General features: G+C 44.0%; 1 protein-coding gene across 1 annotated transcript; it reads right to left on the bottom strand.

Moving 5' to 3' along the window:
- Positions 1–2,761: 2,761 nt before the first annotated feature.
- Rragc (Ras related GTP binding C) lies at positions 2,762–21,455 on the bottom strand. Its single transcript, XM_036177541.1, has 7 exons — positions 21,127–21,455; positions 19,332–19,535; positions 18,185–18,384; positions 15,171–15,285; positions 14,346–14,488; positions 9,222–9,370; positions 2,762–4,217 (listed from the first exon to the last, which is right to left on the bottom strand). The coding sequence occupies exons 1-7, from the start codon at positions 21,358–21,360 to the stop codon at positions 4,066–4,068; spliced, it is 1,197 nt and encodes a 398-aa protein (XP_036033434.1). The 5' UTR covers positions 21,361–21,455; the 3' UTR covers positions 2,762–4,065.
- Positions 21,456–22,385: the final 930 nt, after the last annotated feature.

The following is a 22,385-nucleotide window of genomic DNA, read 5'->3' as shown; positions in this document are numbered from 1 at the left end:
ACAACTTCAGAAAACCATTGGGTTTCTAAGTTAGGGGAGCCCTTAAGTGGTACAGGCAATAAAAAACTTTCAGAACTTAGCAAATAAGCAGACAAGAAACTATGCGCTAACATAATACAACACCGCCACCTAGGGGCCAGATGCTAAAGCACCAGACAGGACAAACAAAAAAACTAGGCATACCACCCAGACCAGGACAGAGCTCTGGCCTTCACAGCAAAGCCTGGGTGTGAGGCAGTTCACACATGCAAAGGCTTTTCCTTAGTCTCCGCATGTTGAGAAAAAGCTAGTCAAATAAGCCTGTCCCTTCATTCCCTACAAGGATTGGTGCAGAACCAGCCAGCCAAGAAACCAGCTTGCTTCACACAAGACACTTAGAAAATGGTATTTAGAAAATCAGTTCCAGGTTGGGGATGTAGGACAAAGGTAAGAGAGCAAGCATTCACCTCCCTGAGTATGCCCTCACCCTGGCACCAAAAATAAAACCCAAATTCCAATCCTATTAAAATGTTTCAGTGTGGCCTTGTGTGTTGTTCACACACTGCTTTATGGGCATTTTCTAACGGGTCAAATAAACAGGCATATGAAATATGGCGTCAAGGTAAGCAGGCTTCTTTATTGCAGATCTCTTCAGGTCCTTCAATGTCTGTACAATGACTGTACAAAGCCCATCTCCCAGAAGAGATGACAAGATGTATGCTTCCAGATTGACTATTAGAATTCCTTTTCTGCCCTACACACATGAACAGCAAGGTCAAGCGTTAGTGTAAGGATAGGGACTCTGTAAACAGAGTCGTTTCTAACTCCAGCACTCCAGTTTGCTCCTCTGTGCCTCCATTTCCCCATCTGTACAGCAGGAATGGAGTGGCTGCCTCACTTTATGAAGATGACTGTAGCAGCTGCTACTCCCTCACGTCCTTGGGTGTCTGGTGCCTTACTCTGGGGTAAGGCAGTTCAGAGAAGCCATTTTGTTAAGGGAAACACATCACTTTAATCCCAGCACTTGGGAGGCATAGCCAAGCAGATGTCTGTGAGTTCGAGACCAGCTTAGCCTAAGCAGAAAAAGGAAAGGACAAATAGAGAACCTTACCAAAGTCTATCAATCTCAGGGCTTTTCTCAATAAGGGTTGAGAATGATGCTACCTTTTAAATCACATTTCTCTGTATCAGCATAGAGCTCGTGTAAAATCAACACAAGTCACAAATGATACTGATGTACGTACACGTGTATGCAAAACATATATAACACTCATTTATAATTTATAATCTGTGTGTATCTATGTGTTGCAAAACATGTAAGTCACATTTATAATCTGTATGGGCATAGATAACATTTATATCTGTGCACCTGTGAATGTGGGGCACAGGAAAGCAGCCCTTCTGAGAACTAGCTAGCCGCCTCACTGCAGAGGAAGTTAAAGGTGCTTGGCCAACCTTCCCAGCTCTGAGGTAGCTGTAGGTAAACAGCCACTGGGGCCCACACATTTCAGGTAAACCTTCCTGAATACTTTCCTTTCCACATCTTTTGTTTTTAAGCTTTTTTCACTTTTTTCCTTTCTTAATCACCCCTGCATTTATAATTTTGTCAAGGTAGGAAAAAGGAATATATTGAGCCCCTGAGTAATGTGTATTAGTTTGGTTTTGTAAGACAGGGTCTCTACTCTGTAACTCAGGCTGATCTAGAACTATGTAGAGCAGCAGGCTGCTCACTGATTCTCCTGCCTCGGAGCTTTAAATTATGCGTGTGGGCTTTGTTTTGTTTTTTCAAGACAGGGTTTCTCTGTGTAGTTTTGTGCCTTTCCTGGAACTCGCTTTGTAGACCAGGCTGGCCTCGAACTCACAGGCAGGCGGATCTCTGTGAGTTCGAAGGTTTGTTTTTTTAAAGTCACCCCACAGTTGCAGAGCACATCACTTAAGTGACCCTTCTGAGTAGCTAAGGCCACAGGTGCATGTCACAACAGCTGTGCTATGCAAATTGTGAAGCAGCATCTCCAACCCTGGGCCCGAGACAGGAAGCAAATAAGTACATGCGCTAGGCTGAAGGACATGTCCTCCTCTGCCACCGATCGCATGTGTGACGTTTGGCCACTGGTTTCCCCGAGCACCTCTGTACAGCTGTGGCCTAGGGGAAGGCCATCCCCTGCTTAGAGTTGAAGGTGCACACCCTCCTTCCTATCCAGAGCTCTCAGCAAGGCTCTTTATCATCTGACCTATTTCCACTGTGAGAAGACAGGGAATGGCTGGATATATTTAATAGATGTTTTTTTTTCAGACAGCTTGTGACTTCTATTTTGAAGTTTCAAAACTTAAGTTCTAAATTAGTCTAATTATGAAATTAGACATTCTTCAAACAATACTTTCTTCTAGTTAATGACTATTTCTTCAGTCGCCTTAGACTCACCGAACTATGCTTTTATGTAAATATTGACATCCAGAAGTCAGTAATGAGTACTTAGGAGACTTGGTACCATGATTTTAGGGGTTGTTCTCTTACTTATGTTTGTTAGGGGGCAAAGGCAAACATGAGAGACCATGTATGTGTGGTGCTCTCTCCTTCCACCTTGTGGGTCCTAGGGACTGAACTTAGGTCATCAGGCTTGGTGGCAGCCCCGTCACCAGCTGAGCCATCTCCCCCATCTTCAACTCCTGAAGTCCTGAAACAAGGAACGGGACCCGCCTGTGGCAGTAAAGGATGGGAACCGATGAGGGAAGAACCGCTGTCTGTCCGCTAAGCACTCTCAGACTTCACACAAGAAAAAATTTTGGAGTAAATACATTTATTGATACCCATTTTACATATAGTTCAATGAAATCTATAAATATAAAAGCATTTTTCCTTTGGATATCACTGTGGTCCATGTAAGTATCAACAGTCAGTCATCTGAAGGAAGCACCCCAGGTCTCATTGCTAGGTTACAGACCTGAGCACGTTATTCATCAGCGGCACTGATGCACGCAAGTGGCCCAGTGGCTTTGGAATGTGACTACTGGGCATGTGCAGTAAAGAAAATGTGTAAGTCTAAATCAATGGGAAGGGTATCAGCCATGAACAAGAGAAACAATTATGAATTCATATCCCGGGCAAAGGAAAGTACCACAGCTGACACTTGGTGTCAGAATCCCGGAGACAGGTTATGTAAAGTAACACACTGTCCCACCGCATGCTTCCTCCAACCCACAGTGGACAGTCTACCAGAGCCTTAGGGTCATCTATGGTCAAAAACAATTCTTAAAGAACCTACATAGTGTAGAATAAAAGGCATGGCATCAAAATTAAAGAAAAGTGAGCTAAGTACTTCAGTGACATAATGGGTTTGCCCCTCACCGTGGGGGACTGTGGGAAGGAAACCTTTCTGTCTTCAACTCCCTTGTTACACTGTGCATGATCACAATCAAACGAGGAGACTGCATCCGTCTGCTACCCAAAACGCCGGCTTGGAAATTCTCTCCTTTCAGTTTTTTCCTCACCACAGCCAGGGAACTGACGCAGCTCTTGCTTGCTGAGCCTGGCTCTCTCTGACGCCACACAGAAATCTCCTTTTTTCTTCAGGACAAACACAGAAGCATCCTTTGCCGCATCTTCTGAGGCAGCAAGCTAATGCACTTCCACGGTCTGAGAGGTACAGTGAGATCTGAGCTCTGAGAGGCAGTGTTAGAACGTAAGCAAAGCAAGGTCTTTACACGCTACTCAAGTGAAAGGCTAAGGGAAGCGGATAAACTTGGTTTTCCTACTGTTGGAGGCTGGAATTGACAGCGACATTCACTGGTAAAGATGGATAACCAGTATCATCTCCAGGTCCAAATTATTCCAACTATTTAAGGTAGGACCCAAAGAGGAGAAAGCCACACTGAGTTCTGAGGTCTCTAGAGTTCTTTTGTGCCGTATTTTAAAGAGATAGTAGCTTCAGGTGCACAGAGCCGGCTCCAGGGCTTTCGTCTAAATGAGAAACTTCCCCATCGTCTCCAGACTCCCATAGGCAGCAGCTCCCGTGTTCTGTAGCACATGGCATCTGATCCTGGAGTGAGGAGTAAGCTGGCACTGGGCCTCAACTGCTGACATTCAGACTAGATGGCATTCCGTGGTGTGCCATTGTGTGCCAATGCTTTCAGGCTCGGGGCACTGGTCTGGTGACTGCAGCTCCTATGAGAAGTTACACCCACCTCAAACACCTCATGGATAGCTTTTCGGAAACAGTGGAAGTTGTAGTCTATCAAACCTGTGAGAGAGAAAAAGAGCCTGTCTACTTAATGTCAACTGTGAAGCTCTCCACCATCTGAAATTCTCTCCATGATTGCAATCATGGTAAACCAAGAACTCAGCTGCTAACACTGTTGCCTTTAAGGCAGGAGTGGACAGGGCGGCTGGGTGGTGGTGGCACAGCCTTTAATCCCAGCACTCAGGAGGCAGAGGCAGGTGGATCTCTGTGAGTTTGAGGCCAGCCTGTCCTACAAACTGAGTTCCAGGACAGCTAGTGCTGTTACACAGAGAAACTCTGTCTCTAAAAACTAAAAACAAGTGGGAAGGTGGATGTGTAATGCAATCTGAAGTCAGGATAAAAGTCTTTCCACTACTGAACTGCCCTTTAGGGCAGTTAGTGAGGCTCAGCGGGCTCCAACAGCCTGCACCCATCTTGGGAGGGAGACTTCCTCTCCATCTGTTTTAGGAACTGAACATCCACTTGAGACTTTGGGTGAACAAAAGTTTCTCTTGTGACAGAAAGGGCAGGTCAACATGCCCCCCTTCACTTGTACACCTAGAACCCCAACTCTGAACGAGCAGCTGATATTGAGCTCAAAACCTTCCATTTCTCAGTCTCCCCTGAGCTAGATACAGGCACTTGGCTTGAAATTCTGAAATGCTCAAACTGAACATCAAGCTCTTCAATTCTTAGAACCTCCATATATATACCCACTGGCGTAGCAAGACCTCCCACCTGCACTTGTCCATATCAAACACCAAAAAGCACCGTGTGGCCTACCTAAACATCATGTGACCTTTCAGTAATTTACAGCAGACTGGATAAGTCACTGAACACTATTGACAGCATGATAGCGGATGTAATGTGTCAAAAGCAGCAGCATCAGGTCCACACTTTCGAGCATATGCTAGCAGGGCAGAAAGCCAAAACACAACAAATCAAAACAATCTGCCAACTAAAGAAGTCCACAGAAGGGAGAGCTAAATGCAGGCAGGGCAAAGTTGGCAATGAAAACTTCATGGATGAGGCTGAACTTTGGATATACTGGCTAGATTTCACTAAGTCTAGATTTCACTTTTGTACACATGCACACATATACACAAATAAATTAAATGTGATGAAATTATAAAAAACAAGTTACCAAAAAAACCTGAATGTCTACGAAAAGGTGCTTGCCATGAAAAGCGATCTGTCCTAACTGGCAATTACGTAAAAATGAGATACCACGTCACAGTTACAGACTCAGACAGTATCAAGCATTATAAGGAGACAACATGATGAGAACACCCTCACCCTGCTATGAAGGGTGAACTTGGTAAAGGCACTAGGGAGAATCTTCGTTAATGTGTCTACGAGTGTGTATTCCTGCACACTCACCCTAGAGACAGACGACACATGTGCACAGCACATCTGTTCCTGGGCATTAATTTTGGTTGGGGTTTGTTGCTGTTATTGTTGTTTGTTCATTTTTTCAGGCAGTCTCTCATGCAGCACAGGCTGGCCTCAAACTCATTAAATAGCCAAAAATGACCTTAATTTCTTGATCCTGCCTCCAGCTCCCAAGGGCTGGGACTATAGGTGGGTACCAGTTTATGTGCTGCTAGGGATTATGAACCCAGAGCCTCCTGCATGCTGCAGAAACTCTCTAACAATGGAGCTGCATCTTCAACCTGTTTGTTTTTTGAAATGGCATCTTGTTTTACAGTCCTAGTGTGCTGGCTAGTTTCATGTCAACTTGACACAAGTTGACACATCTGAAAAGAAGGAATCTTATCAAGAAAATGCTGCCATAGGATTTGCCTATAGGCAAATATGTAGAGAACTTTCTTGATTGATGATTGATTATGGGAGGGCTAGCCCATTGTGGGTAATTCCATCCCTAGGCAAGTGGTCCTAGGTTCCATAAGAAAGCAGGCAGAACAAGCCATGGGAGGCAAGCTAGTAAGCAGCACCCCTCCATGGCATCTGCATCAGCTCCTGCCTCTAGGATCCTGCCCTTCTGCTTGAGTTCCTGTCCTGACTTCCCTCAGTGATGGACTGTGATTAGAACTGTAAGCTGAAATAAACCCTTTCCTCCCAAAGCTGTTTATGTTATGGTGTCTAATCACAGCGACAGTAACACTAAGACACCTAGCTGGCCTCAAACATACAACAATCCTCTTGCTTATGCCTTTCCAGTGCTAGGACTAAAGATATGAGCCGTCATATATGGCTTATTCATAGTTATTTGTCAAAAATTAGTGGTACCTTTAAAACAATCTAAATGGGAGCCAGACAGTGGTGGCACATGTCTATTATCCCAGCACTTGGGAGGCAGAGGCAGGTGGATCTCTGTGAGTTCAAGGTCAGTCAGGTCTACAAAGCAAGTTCCAGGACTACACAGAGAAACCTTGTCTCCAAAACAAAACAAAAAAACCTAAATGTCTAGCAACAAAAACAAAGTTCAATGTGCAACAGTGGGAAATCTCAAAAATAACCTGAACAAGGATTAAAACACATGTTGCAAAAACTCAACTTCAATTCAGCGTCATTTGCACAATATTGCTTATGGGTAGTTATGAAACAAGAGTAAGTTATGCATAGGAAAAATAAAATACACAGCACCAAAAGAGGGATGTAGATCAAGAAAAATATACAGAAGACTGCAGTTGAATGCCATGCCAGCTGTTTTCTTAACTATGTGTTTGGGGGGGGGGGGGGGGTGCACCTGAATGCAGTGCCCATAGAGGCCAGGAGGCATAAGATCCTGGAGCTACAGCTAGAGCTGGTTGTGAGCCACCCCACATGGCTGCTAGGGTCATCTGAAAGAGCAGGAAATGATCTTAACCACTTAATTATCTCCCCAGACTCCACATTGGTTCTTAAGGTCAAAAGTAAATACACACCTTGTTTAATATGAAAAAAAAATTATATATAAATATTTCCTTTAAGGCTCAGGCAGAAGAATGGAGGGGTTGTTTTTGTTTTTGTTTTTGTTTTTGTTTTTTGAGGGTTTTTTGAGACAAGGTTTATCTCTGTAACAGCCTAGCTGTCCTGGAACTCTAGCATTCAAGAGGCAGAGACAGAGGCAGGCAGATCTCTGTGAGTTACAGAGAAATCCTGTCTTGAAAAAGCCAAGAAAAAGAAAAAAGAATTGCTACAAATTCAATGAGCAATGCAGAAGAATGAAAACAGGAGACCATGAAACCCATCTATGGACCAGTCCACAAAGGAAAATACCAATGACCTGACCACAAGACACTGAAGTTTGTACATAAGAAAAATGGCAGAAAGCATGCCAGAAGCAGGGTAGGCAGGAATCAGAAGGGAAAAGAAGATGAAGAGGGGTCATTATCACTCAGTGATGGCTACCCACAATGGTCAGAAACAGCTAATACTGAAATGGGGATGTCTCATTAACAGGGTCTAACATGGTACTAGAACATGAGCTCCAGAAAGTTTCAGGGGTAAATTTTTCAGTCACAAACTGATTAACCCAAACCATGAACTAGGGCTGGAGAGCCAACTTAATGGGCAAAAGCACTTCCTATGTAAGCCTAACAAAGTTCAATCCCTGGAGCCCACGGTAGGAGAGAACACACTCCCAAGCCATGAACTTAGGAGTTGACCTGAAGAGAGAGAAGCAAGCAGAAAGATTTGGCACTGAAGAACATGGGATTAGGACAAAGAAAACCAGCCAGAAGGAAACAGGAGACAGACACAATATACAAAGTGATCCAGAGAAGAAAGCTGTGCTCAAGGAAGGGCTGTCAGCCACATGCCCCAGAAGACTGAAGAGCCTGCAGAATGAGTGAGAAAGGCCAGCAGATGCAATAAGAAGAGACAGCTGAGGACTGGTTCAGACGGAAAACAAACCATAGGCAAGAAGAGCCAACAAAGTATATGGAGGAAGACGGGATGGGCTAAAAATGTTGATGAAAGCACAAGATTAAAAGGAAAGAGAACATCTGGACTACATATAGGAGGACGCACGCGCAGAAGCTGACTTGTACGATAGCCAAGCAGTGCAATACTGCTTTCAAGAACCTGAGAAATCATAATAAAAATGTAACTTAAGAACAGCTTTTCAGCTGGGTATGGTGGCCCATGCTTTTAAGACCAGCATTCAGTAGGCAGGTGGGTTTCTGTGAGTTCAAGGCTGGCCTAATCTACATAACAAGTTCCAGAACAGCTAGAGCTCCATAATAGAGACCTTCTCTCAGAAACAAAACAACCACCAAAGAACAGCTCTTTAGGCTTTAGATGGCTCAAACATTAAGAGCTCTGGCTGCTCTCGCAGAGAACCAGGATTTTATTTCTAGTACACACATGGTGGCTACAACCATCTATAATTCCAGTTCCAGGGCATCTGACACCTTCTTCTGGCTTCTGTGGGCACTGCATACAAGTGGTTCACAGACATACAGGCAAGCAAAATACTCACACACATAACATAATAAAAATTTAAAAAGAAAGAAACAAACAACTCTGGGGGTAGAGAGATGGCTTAACGGTTAAGAATGCTTGCTGCTCTTACAAGTTTGGTTCCCAGCACCCAACGATGGCTCAAAACCACCTGTAGCTCCATAGCCTCTTTTGCCCACCTCAGGATCCTGTACCCATGTAGTAGATAAACATACACTCAGGCATACACACAAACATATGAAATAGTAAGTCAGTCTTTGTTTTTATTATTGTTGTTTTTCCAAGACAACGTTTCTCTGGGTAGCCCTGGTTATCCTGGAACTCACAGAGATCTGCCTGCCTGCCTCCTGAGTGCTGGGATTAAAGGCGTGCGCCACCACTGCAGGCTCTTTTTCTTTTTAATGATGGCTTACAACAACACCCTGTAACTCCAGTTCCAGCGGATCCAATGCCTTCTGGCCTCCACTGGCTGCATGTATGTGATACATAGACATGCACTCAGTCACATATGTGCACACATACCTGGACACACACAGCAAAAAAATAAATTTTTAAAAAGAAACAAAATTTACACAGTGAATAATAAACACAAGCAGTTTTTAAAAAAAACTTCATTACCTTTTCGTTCAAAGCTTTCTTCCCTAAGAATGCAAACCAGTGCCAAAAATTTAGTGACTTCCTTTAAATAAAGGACAGTTGTGTTATTCAGCTTGATAATGGCCATCGATTCTTTGTCATAAGCACTTCCACTTCCATCTTCCTTTAATCTATTTTGAAAGAAAGCACCATTTATTACAAGTTTCCCAGTGAGGCATTCTATACAGGAGCAAACTTTGCAGCCCTCCCCAAACATCCTTTGAGAAGGAACAACACTGCCTTAAACACACTTGGACAGCCATCTTACCACTTAGGGTAAGAGTCCTCACACAGCCCAGCTTCTGTCAGCAGCAAAGCTGTGCATGTCCCATTGTCACTGCTGTAATCAAGCTTGTGGAGATAAAGGTGACAGTGATGGTGCTCGAACCACTGACATTTCTGCCATCATGCTGGCCAGGCCACTCGCCTGCCTAGTGCTCAGCTGAGGGCTTTCTCTCCCACTTCCTTCAAGCTACATGACCACCCAGGACCTGCCACCACCTCAGCTAGTTACTGGAGGAGGTATTCTACATGCCAATCTAATCACACCTCTTCTCAGACATTGTTTGTTGTTTCCTTAACACCCCCTCACACACATACAAAAAAAAAAAAAAAAAAATCAAGAAAATTCATAAAGTCTACAGAAGACCAGTCCCAGGCAGAAAGAGGTAGGAATTATAAATCAACAACTTTTCAACAGCCCGAGGGCTGGTGAGGCAGCTTATCCAGTAAAGGAGCTTGCTGCCAAGCCTGACACCTGGAGTTCAGTCCACAAATGGAAACAGAGATGAGGCCCCACGTGTCCTCTGACCTCCACATGTGGCATTATACCATGCATGCCCCCTGTGCCTACTAGGAATTAAAGAGTTGCCAAAACTGTCTCCTTAGTACAGGGGTTTGGGGGCTGGAAAGATGGCCCGCTGGTTAAAAGCACTTACTGCTCTTCTAGAGGAGCCAGATTTGGTTTCCAGCACCCACATCAGACAGCTCAGAACCTGATGTGCGCTGGCCTCCAAGGGTACAATACGCAGTGTACATAAACTCATGTGGGTGCAGACACTCAGAATAAACAAATACATCTGAAAAGAAGTGTTTTTGCCACTCACAGGAGGATGAAAGGTACCTGCTCTCGAGAGTCAAGAGTTGGAGGGAAGAGGATGGAAAACTCAAGGCCAGCCTGGCCTACAGTGAGACTGTTTCAAAGAGAGAAAACTGCAATTCAAAAAGATTGTTTAAAAACAAAAGTGAAGGAAACATACTAAGAAGGAAATGCTACCAACAGGTATTTGGAAGGAAACAATGTTTCTCTCCTGTTTTCTCCTGTCTTTACCATATATATCATGTATTGTTTTCATGAAGGAGGACTGATTTCTTCAGCTGCTCTAAATCTTACAGCTTACCTTTTCACACATTAATTTGATTCCCACAACAACCCAGAGAAGAATCATAACTACTGCACTATTTAACCACTTTAACATGGGGGGCATGGGGGGGCGGGGACAAAACATAGTAATCTAAATACAAATAAGAGAATTATGCCCATTTCAAAGTTGTAAAACTCCAGTTCATAAAAAGTAAAAAGAGCCAGGCGGTGGTGGCACACCCTGTAATCCCAGCACTTGGGAGGCAGAGGCAGGTGGATCTCTGTGAGTTCGAGGCCAGCCTGGTCTGCAGAGATAGTCCAGGACAGCCTCCAAAGCTACAGAGAAACCCTGTCTTGGAAAAAAAAAAAAAAAGTAAAAAGATATTTGGCAAGGTCTGGACTCAAAACTTTGGGTTTTAATTCAATCACTTGGGGTTTTAATTCAATCCCAAGCAATTTCCAATATGAGAGCAGTAGGGAAGTGGAACCACATGCTTTAAGAGTATAAAAGAGAACTGCTTCCTCCTGCTGGAAGAAGAGGAAATGCAGTGCTCTGTGCTATCAGCTGATAGCCAGAGGTCAAGGAGTTCCTAGTCTGTGCCACACAGGAAGTGAGAGCAGGCACCAGCTAACAACAACCAATACAGACGTACATGTGTGGCTGGACTAGCAGCCTGCAGCTGCAGTTTCTAGTGTTGAGCCAGGTGATTCAGTCACATACTACGTAACACGAGAAAGTTATGTCCTGTAAGATTGATGACCTGAGTTCAATCCCTGGAGCCCACATTAAGGTAAAAGAAGTGACTCACAAAGTTGTCCTTTGACCTCCATGTGTGTGTGCTATGGTACACACGTAAATAATCTTTTTAATGAAAAAGAACATTAAAGGCACATTCTTGGCTGGGACACTGCTTTGTAAGCACTGCTTAGCAAATTCAAGGCATAGAGGCAGAGAGAACAAGAGACATCTAGACAGCTATTCATGTCTATATTGGACAGATTTTGATGACTAATAAAGTTAAGAAATAAAATATGCTAATGACCTTTACAAGCAGACTCAAAACTTAGAAGGTTTGTTTGTTTGTTTTTGTTTTGGTCAAAACTCTCCATGTATGGTTTTCAGGTACTTAAATTGGGGACATAGCCAGCTTCCATCGCCAGCACCACATAAAAGCATGTATGATTTTCAGGTACTTAAATTGGGGATATAGCCAGCTTTCATCGCCAGCACCACATAAAAGCAGGTGTGTGTAGTGAGGGACACTTGTAGTCTTAGCACTTGGGAAGTGGGGACAAGAGGATCAGAAGTCCAAGGTCACCCTCTACTAAATATATCAAGTTTGAGGATAGCCTGGGCTACTTGAGACCCTGTCTCAAAAAAAAAGACTTTAAAGCAAGTATGCTAATCTGAATTTTAGTCAAATATGTCCAAGCAGGAAGATCACAGCCAAAGGAAGCAGATTTCGAAGCAACACACCCTAAAGGAATTCAGTTGAGAAGAAGGGAACCTGGCTAGTGCTGAAATTCTCAATGAAAAGATGATGATAGCAGATATTCTCAGATAAAACAAATGCCAAGTATCAACCACCACATACACTTCTCATGTGACCCATCAGACACCACCAGTATCTTGTGTATTCACTCCCTCATATTTAGATGTACTATAGCTTACAAATGAAAGATCTAAAATATGAAAACTGGTATTAGTTTAAAAAAAAAAGTACAAAAACCAGGTGATAGGACCAGGAAAATGTCTCAACTTGTAAAAGCACTGCCTGCACAAGCCTGACATCACAGCTGCATGATGGGACTGGAAAGGTGGAGACAGGAGGGCCAATTGAGCCCAGAGTCCACCACACAGAAGAAACAAGGCAGACCCTGTCTCAGCAAGGCAGAAGGTGAGAACCCACTCCTGAAGTTGTCATCTGGCCTTCCCACCAGGACCACAGAGGACAAACACACAAAAATAACAGTGTGGAAAACCTAAGACTGGTTTATAACACGTTGAAAGTTTATTGAGTAGCAGACCACCTCATTTTCATTACAGAAAGTGGTATAACAAAGGACAGCATCTAATCAGTGCGAACAGATGGAAATTGACAAGGTAAGGTCTTCTACTGGCAGGCAGCTGAGGGAAGGCACTGAGAGCAAAAGCAAACGCACTAGAAAGCATGCATGCTGGAAGTCCCACCCCCCCCACCCCCACCCCACTCCTCCCACCCCCGCCCCCAGGCATTCCGATGCTAATACACAGAGGAAAGAGGGCCAGTCGACAAGTTCATTTGGATTGACAAATCTCTACACAGAGTTTAGGGATTGTCCGTATGTAAGAACCTGTCTGTATTTGAGAGACTTATTTCAGAAATCACACGTATACGTCAAATATTTTATGTGTAAGTCCTTCTAACAACTAAAATCCTGATTTTTTGCTTGTTTGTTTAAGACAGGGTCTCATTATGATGTAGCTCTGGCTGTCCTGGAACTCATTCTGTAGACCAGGCTGGCCTCAAAATCATAGATCCAACTGCCTCTGCCTCCCAAGTGTTGGGATTAAAGGTGAATGCCACTATGCCCAGCTAAAATTCTGACTTTTTTTTAAAAGACACTGTTAAGATTAAGAATCCCGACGGGTGGTTGGTGGCGCACGCCTTTAATCCCAGCAATCGGGAGGCAGAGCCTGTGAGTTCGAGGCCAGCCTGGTCTACAGAGTGAGATCCAGGACAGGCACCAAAACTACACAGAGAAACCCTGTCTCGAGAAAAAAAAAAAAAAAAGAGTAAGAATCCCTCACTCTACCAGATGTGGTGGTATGTGACTTTAGTCCCAGCACTTGGCAGGCAGAGGCAGGTGGATCTCTGTGAGTTCAAGGCCAGCCTGGTCTACATAGTGAGGTCTTAGGCCAGCCAGGGCTACATATTAAAACCATCTCAAACAAACAAACAAAAGCCCCCAAAAGTCCCTCATTCCATGAAACCTAAGTTTAAATTAGGAAGTAGCATTTATTTAGATCATTTTAGTGTGATTTAAAATTAGGAAGTAACATTTATTCAGACCTTTTTAGTGTGTTTTATTTACTGCTGTTTGGTTAGATAGGCTGCCTATGACTTCTGATCCTCCCAAGTGTTGAGATTCTACAAATGAGCAGTCTCATCTGGCTGTTCAGACCATCTTGGGGAAAGTTTGAGACAGGGTCTCACTCTGTAGACCTAGCTAGCCTGGAATTCACTATGCAGACCAGGCTGGCCTCAAACTCACAGAGACCTGCCTGCTGCTGCCTCCACACCTGGTCCCCAGACCATTTTAAATAAATTAATCTAGTAGAGTTCTTTGTTTAAACCTTGCCAAGTCCCAGGAGAGAGAAGATCATACAAACTCCCCCAGTACAGAAAGAGACTTCCCAGGTGTTCTCTGCTATCCTCTCTGAAGGTCCAGCTTAGGAGACATCATGTTCTAAGATGACACACATGTTCTAAACAATCCCACTTCAGGTTGTTGAAATGGCTCAGTGGGCAAGGGTACTTGCCACCAAGCCTAACAACCTGAGTATCAATCGCCCAGACCAACAGGGTAGAAAGAACCAGCTCCTGAAAGCTGTCCCCTGACCACAACACAGGCAGCATGGCAAACACACCCACAGGAAAACTTTAAAAATAAATTCTCATCTCATTCAGTGTAAGACAGAGGTAGGAATTAGGTAAGTTTTCACCTATCTGGGATCTTACAGAAATGTGTAAAACACTTACCCATATATACAAGACACATCAATTACAACATCAATCATGTCACAGCAAAGTTCGTAAGACTGCATATCCACAGGGGAGCTGTCTGTTGCAATGTAGATTTTGCTGACAACATCAAAGAGAAAAGCTTTTTCAATACCTGAATTCTTGGAGAAACAAAATTGGGTAAGTGTTCAGTTTCTTTTAGGAATCACAATTTGTAATTTTTCAAAGACATTCTTAATTTTAAAAGTAATAGTCCCTGTGGTTTTGATTTTATTTATTTATTTTTTTATGGTTCTGGGATACTGAATGCAGGGTTCAATAAATGCTCTACCAATGAACTCACTCCAATCCTTCATAGCACCTTTAAGTATACAATTAAACATCAAAAATAAATGATGCTTGGTTGGGAGACTTTAGACAGAGCCTTACAAGGCATTTATCTCAATTCTCCTGCCTCTGTGTCTTGTATGATGGGATTACAGATGTACAACATCACATCAGCAATAATTCATTAATTATTACTTTTCTCTGTGTGTGGTGCTAGAAACTGATCCTATGGTTTTCCACATGCTAAGCAGTGCTCTAGCACAAAGCTACATCCCAACCTTCATGAAGATGCTTATAATTAAGAAAGTACAGGGAACATTACCTAAAAGACCAAAAAAAAAAAGAAATCAGAAGGAAACAACTCAAGCTGTATTTTATGCTATTATTTATCATTTATCTTACATGTTGAGTCACTGATCTTTAGTTCAAGTCTCTTTTCTTGGGGGGAGAATTAAATGCAAACACATTTAACAACAACAGAATTGGAAATTATATCAAAGTAAATGGTACACTCACTGATATAAAGATATTTAATAAGTTTTCCAAAGTTGGCAGTTGTGGAATGAGTTTCTGTACCACCTTACTGAAGGCTTCAAATATTGAGTGGTCATAGATGCTAGTCAAATAAAAGCTGAAAAATACAACACAAGATGGTTATTTCATAAAATAACTTTAGTAACCACTGTCATAATGCCTTAAATTCATGTTTCCTAACGTTCCAACAGACCCTGTCTACTAGCCCCATCATTTCTGATAGTAAGACCACTTCCCAACCTGGCCGTACCAATCATCCACCCCCTTTGCTACATTACACAGAGGGAACTGAGGGAACACCCAAGAAGGCTCTTCAAAAGAGAAACCCTGAGGACCACATAAGCTTTGCAAACCACCCCTTAAAGCTTATTCCCCAAGCACAAAACTGAGACAAAAGCTAAGACCAAGGGTCATTTGTTTTTATTTATTTTGTTTTTGTTTTTTTACAAAGAGTAGCATGGAGCCCAGGCTGGCCTGAAACTCACTATACAGCTGAGGTGGTATCTAATCTTCCTGTTCCCACTTCCCTGAGTAAAGCTGGGATTACAGGCTTTTGTCATCACACCCAGCAGAGTAATGTGGTATTTATTAAATAATACAATTCACATTTCTACTAAAATGTCACCTCAAAAAGTTCTTTCCTGCCAGCCATAGTGGTGTAAGCCTGTAATCCCAGCACCTGGAAGAGGCAGGTGGATCTGTGAGTTTGAGGCCAGCCTGGTCTACACAGCAGAGCTCCAGGGCTATATATTAGAACCTGTTATTTCATCTCCGGCACCACCAGCCTACCTGCTACCCTCCTGCCATAATCTGTTCTTCACAGCATTGGTAAAGACTTAAAACTCCACCACACATTTCTTATAAGCTGTGTCCTTTTCAATCCTAAGCCCCAGGTGAAAAGCAGCTCTGTCATCTCCCTCACAGTTGCAAACCCATTGCCATAAGGATTTGCTGGGTAAACAACTTAGTCTGCAGCCAGAACACCTAAAATACCCAACCTCTTCTCAATAAATGACTACACTGGTCCTTAGGATTAGGTAATTAGCCTAAGGAGGATGGAGACCTATAAAGAGCAGGAGTTGACTCTAAATGGATTACAGTAAAGAAATCACACGTAGATTAAACAAAACAGAAATTTGAGAAAGGGGCCCTTAAACACTATGGACAATTCCACCTACTTTTTTCATTGAGGACATTTTTCATCACTTAATTGTATTCATGATCTATTTTATAAACACATTACCACATCAGAAGTGAGGAACTGTGTTTATACTTTACAGATAATTTAAAGAAAATTACAAGGAAGTAAAGTAAGAATTTGATCAAGGGGCTCTACTCTAGAGAGAGGTCAGAGTATCAGCAATAAGGCCATGTGACTCCTGACTCTAGCAAGGAAGGGGCTTGTCAGTGTTTCCTCTAGGCAAAAACCTCAGTAAGGTTAGAGTCCTCAGGATGTGTGAGGACTGGAGATGGTTGGGAACAGATAGAACCTGAAAGGCACAGAGCATGTTCATAAGCTGAGTACCCAGAAATGGAAAAGCAAGCTGCACCTTATCCACAGAACAGCTGGTGCTAAACAGAGGTTTGGGATGGGGAGGGGAGAGCTCAAGAGTAGAATGCTTGCACACAGAATGCACAAGGTCCTGGACTCAATCCCCAGCACACATAAACAACAAAAGCTTGATGCAAAATTCTACTGAGGCTAAAAGGCTTAATGTAGGGCCCTTCTGAATACAGGGGAAATCATAAGGATGTCCTGTAGAGCTTAACAGGAAGCTTGACAGGGAGTAGAGAGAATCATAATGGTTCCTTACCAGTACAAGGAAGATGTTTTAAATTCTGGCAAAAAAATAAAAATAAAAATAACAGATCCCTAAGATTGAGAAATTTTACAGGATGGCACTTTTACTTTCTCTTATAAACATTTATTACTTTTGCCTTTGAAGACAGGCTCTAACTAAGTAGCCTTGGTTGGCTAACTTCAAATTTACAAAGATCCTCCTGCCTCTGCTTCCCAGTGCTGGGATTACAAAGGCACAACACCATGCCCTGCTTTTATAAAGTCTAAGTGTTTTAAAGGTTTTAATCTAAGAGGGTCAGTGAGATTTCCCCTACAATGTTTTCTAGGAACTACCTGAAAGCTTTTACAGCCTAAGGCCCAGAAACCTTAGGGACAGGACAACTGGTTTGAGCATAGGAAGTTCTTATACTACAGCAAGGATAAGGGAATTACACATGCATCTCTTCTCTGCTTCCCCTTTAAGCTGTTTTTATGGTCGACTGGACATCCTCTTACACACTTGTAAATATTCACTTCTTCTCATCATCACAAAAGATATACAATAACATTCCTCATACACTTTTAGAATATAAATACAAAAAATACGTAACCATCAATCCAAATTAGTATGTGTTCTTTAGGGTAAGTTCTTCATATTTAACTGTAAACCAGCAATCCTTCAAACTCAATAGCAGTACTATGTAAATGCAGAAGACAACATACCTAACTTCAGAGTTTCTAGGAAGTATAAACTGTTTTAAAAGCTAACACACACTAGAGTCAGTCCATACTTGAAAGTATACACCTTTAAAAGGCTCTTCCTACTGAGACATTGACAAGACCCAAACTCAACTTTCACAAAAATTATGACAGATTTCTTGAACAAAGCCAACCAGGGTTAAAAAGTGAAGAAACCAAGAGGGGAGCAGTCCCAAAGCAGACTCATGCCGTGAGGAAACAGCCTGACTCCAGTCCCTTGAGATGAATCTGCAAGAGCGCCAATGGAAACACTTCACATGACTTCAATCATCAGGAAAATGAAAAGGGTAAAAAGTAATTTCTCAGTAACACAAAGCTTACAAAACAGCTTGGAATTCAACAAAGAAGAGATTATAGAATTGGGGAAAGGTCCACCAGTCACAGAAAGCTGGTGTGTATAATGACAGAGATGGGAATACATTTACAGGGCTCTCATATCAAACACGCATGTTGTTACCTAAGATGGAGCTTTTCTAGCCCAGCATCTGCAAGGTCATCATTGGCCCTTTGATGAATGTCCCTCTGTGTTTCTATTTTGTGATCATCAGACAGACCATCAACTTTGTGAATAAAAACCTCAAAATTCATGTCTGGGTTAACTTTGTAGGCTTTAGAAACAGTAATGTGAAGTCGTGTTAAAGCCTCCATGTAGTCATCCTGAAAGTCAGAACAAAATATTTTTAACAAGGAATCTTATAAAACATAAGTAACAAGTTAAGAAAGTCTCAAACCACCTTTTTCCCCAACCACAGAAAAGTCACTATCCTAATTACTCATAAATATTCAGACGTGCTGACATATAACCACTAAATAACTCTTCAATTTCTTAAGATAGAAGCTCAAATACCAAGTCAATGCCTGAATTTTTAATGCTCTTACTATAAAGAATGGAGAAGCAAAATGCACATTTTTTCCACATAGGACTGTTAAAGTAATCCCAGCTCTGCCATTTGTCAGGTGTGTGGCTCTGAGCAAGTTGCTTAAATCTCAAGTATCTGTAAATGGGAATAATTACCCATACAATATTCTGTAAATCAGATTGTGTATGAGAAAATACTACTACGGAGTTGGCATCACTCAGAAAGCATTCCCTACAAGAGTAAGCTTCAGCTTACAAAAGGTAAGCACTAGGGTAGGGGCACAGCCCATCCATCTGCCTGCCTGCCACACACTGGGCCCTCGGCTAGATTAACTTCAACTTAAAACAAATCAGGAACAGTATAATGGACTAATTTCTCATATTCTTCCTTATATTGTAGCCACTGATGGGATATTTCAATGGGTGAGGTAACCACTGTAATAGTTCATAAAGTACAGCAATATCTACTATTAGCCAATAAAAGTAGAAAGCCAATGGTAACTGCTCATTAACTGGCACTCAAGAAATGTAAATGACATCTCTTAAGCACCTGAGGAGTATGGAATTGTACAATGACAGGTCTGCTCCCAAAAATCCCTCTGCAGCTGCATGTCTTAAACTGTCAGGGGATCTACTGGAAAGAGAGAAGCTTCAAGCACATGACAAAGGAAACCAACAATTTTCCTCTGTTTCTACATCTTTTTGCAACCAGAGAAGAGAAGCACACAACATTATGCCTAACTACCTGTGCGTCAATGACATATATCAATGCTCCTGTCCCCCTGAAGATCATTTCGTAGTCAAAGGTTGGGTCAAAAAAGTCCATCTGTCCAGGAAAATCCCAAATCTGGAAGTTTACAAAGGAGCTATTGGAAATGTCGTCTTTATAAATCTTGTTTGTACTTTCCAAAAAGAGAGTCTCATTGGGTGACATCTTATGAAACACCACCTGTTAAGAGAAACAGAAACAATTTCACAACTACTAAACTACAGAATTTATGTTAAAAATCCTATGGCAGTAAAATTTGACCTTGATACAAAATAAATAAGTAGATAGATAGATAGATAGATATAATGTCATCCAGCCAGACTCTACTGTGTTTTGTCAAAGATTTAAACTTGTCAAAACCTGCTTTAAGATCATGAAGCTATTCCAGATAAACTTTAAGACTTTGTGTGCATTCAAAAATAACATAAATACCTATCTCAGGCTCTAAGGAACAAGAAAGAAAACAGATTGGATCCTGCCCTCACTGAATTTACAATCTAAACAGAAAGTAGAATTGTTTGGAGTGAGAAGTCAGGAGGCCTGTGGGAGGAGAGAAGAGGCAGCTCCAAAAGAAATGGCAAAGACAGTGAGTTGTTGGCTCACACCTGTAATCTCAGCACTTGGGAGGTAGACTCAGGATCAGAATTCCATCAAAGCCAGCCTGAGATACATGAGAAAGAAAGTGAAAAGAGAGAGAGACAGAGACACAGAGAGAGACAGAGAGACAGAAACAAACAGCAGGGCTAGAGATGTTGCTTTAAGGCTTGCCTAATACAATCCCAACATACAGCAAACTTTCCCCCAAAAGCCCAACTTTTGACACAGACAAGAGAAGTATGGCAAATAAAACAGTAGTCCAGCAAAGGCAGCAGGAGGGGGTAGCTACTTTTTAAAAACATTGCCATCTACAAAGTACCAGAGATGTGGATAAACCTTTGTGCCAGAGTGGAAAACAGGGAAAGCCAGGGTGTCGGTGACACCAGTTTTACCAGAAGTTCTCTGTTTGCAATGGGGATGGTTGATGAAGAAATAAATCAACCTTGCCTCTATTTTTCAGTTCACTAAAAACAAAAAGCCTTAGGCATTCTATACGATTTTGACAGACCCAAGGTGAAGACAAATGCATTGATGTCCGTTTGCCTGCAAAACACTTATTTCCAAAGATCTTTGTGACCATTTACAGGGGACTGTCTGTCACCTGTAACTGCAATCACCGGGCGACGAGAACTAAATAAAGTAGGTGCAGTAATGGGACCCTCCCCGGAATAAACGTTACAGAAGACTTCAACAGACTAATAACAAAAGGTAATTGATGCAAGGTGTCTTTGCCACAACTCTTTCTAGAGCTGCTGCGGCCCGAAGCTTGGGAGAGGAATCCTTGAAAACTCGGGTCACCAAAGTGAGATGCTGCGAGAGAGCACGCTCACCAAGTTCTCCACGTGAGAACCGGAGAGGACAAGTCGGTTTCCTCAACGCCACAGGGGCTGCGACCCAGAGGGCGGAGATCTAGGGCGGTGCCCGGCACCTGCCTCCACCCTCCAGCCAGCGTCGCCTCCTCGCCCCGCTCGGACCTCGGCGGGCAGAGTCGGACGTGGAGACCCAAGTCGGGGACCCTGAGCGGGTCGCGCCCAAGCTCGGCGCTCGCAGGCGTGGAGGGTGCCCCGGGACGCGGAGCCAGGCCGCCACCCTCTCGGGCCTCCCGGGAGGCCGCCACCTGGGCGCCGCGGGCCGAGCGAGAGCGAGGGCGGGAGGCCCGGCGCGGGACGCTCACCTTCTGGATGGAGGACTTGCCGCTGCGCCGCAGCCCCATGAGTAGGATCCTTGGCTTGGAGCTGTCAGCGCCGCCCGGGCCGCAGCCCCCGCCGGCCCCCGCGCCACCACCGCCGCCCGCCGCTGCCTCCTCTTCCTCCTCCTCCACACCGTAGCCGAAGTCCTTGGGGAACGAGTCGGCTGCTCCGTAACTGCCGGCCAGGGGCGTCTCCTCCGCCCCATACTGCAGGGACATGGTGCTGGACCGCCGCCGCCCGCGCCCTGACAGGCCAGGCCAGGCCAGGCCGCCGCCTCCCCCTGCCGCTGCTGTTGCTGCCGCCCCCGGCAGCCGCCGCCGCAGGGCCCGCCCCCAGACCCGGCTCTGATTGGACTGCCGCCGAGCATTGGCTTCTCATTGGCTGGGTGGGCTGCCACTTCGGAGCAGCAGGGTAGGTGGTGTGCATCACGTGCCCGGAATCACCTGACTAGCAGCGGCTGCTGGGGGGGCGGGGGGAGGAGGAGTCACGAGGAGATCCGGCCCGGCCGCGCCTCTTGTCGGGCTCCGGGCCTTCGCCCTGGGCGCATCCCTCACGCACCTCGGCCTGCCCTGCGCGCTGCGCTGCTCACCGCTCACTGCCTCCTTCCGGGCTCCGAGAGCACCGCAGGGAAGATGCTTCTGGGCGTCTGGGTAAGAATTCGTTGCCCCCCGCCCTCCCCCCCGTCCTGTTGCAGCTGCCCAGCCAGTATTTATATGATGCCTGCCAGGTCCTGGGTACCACCAGGAAGGCACTCGAAACTGAAACAGAGTTGCCCCTGCCTGCTCTCGAGTTGCTTGAACAGAGATTGGACATCTGTGAAAGTAGACTCAGTACAGATTTTATGTGAGGAGGCCATGAGCACAGATGAACTGGGTGAGGAAGTCCACAGGAGGTCGTGTCTAAGCCGGTCCTGACCAATGATGCGGTTGGGATGTGCGAAAAGTGTATTAAGTAGGAGCCGGGCAGAGACAGTTTGGAGTCCCAGTGATAACTTGCCCTATATGGTAGCAGGAGCCGATAAGGAAAACAAATACAAGCGTGCTAAAACACCTTCTTTCTGCAAGCAGATCGCTGATAGGATCCTGCTGTTTTTATATCCACCGGACTCTAGCTTCCTTGTTCCCACCTAGTCAAAGTGCTCCTCCACTATCCCATCCAGCAACTGAGTACTGCATCATCTTTGACTTCTTTGTGGTTAGAGACCAGAGGAATTAAGAATAATGAAGGCAAATGCTGCCAAAGT

The sequence above is a fragment of the Onychomys torridus genome, chromosome 2, assembly GCF_903995425.1.
Source record: "Onychomys torridus chromosome 2, mOncTor1.1, whole genome shotgun sequence".
Lineage (NCBI taxonomy): Eukaryota > Metazoa > Chordata > Mammalia > Rodentia > Cricetidae > Onychomys > Onychomys torridus.
The sequence above is the reverse complement of the archived record's forward strand: the minus strand, read 5'-3'. Positions and strand labels throughout refer to the sequence as shown.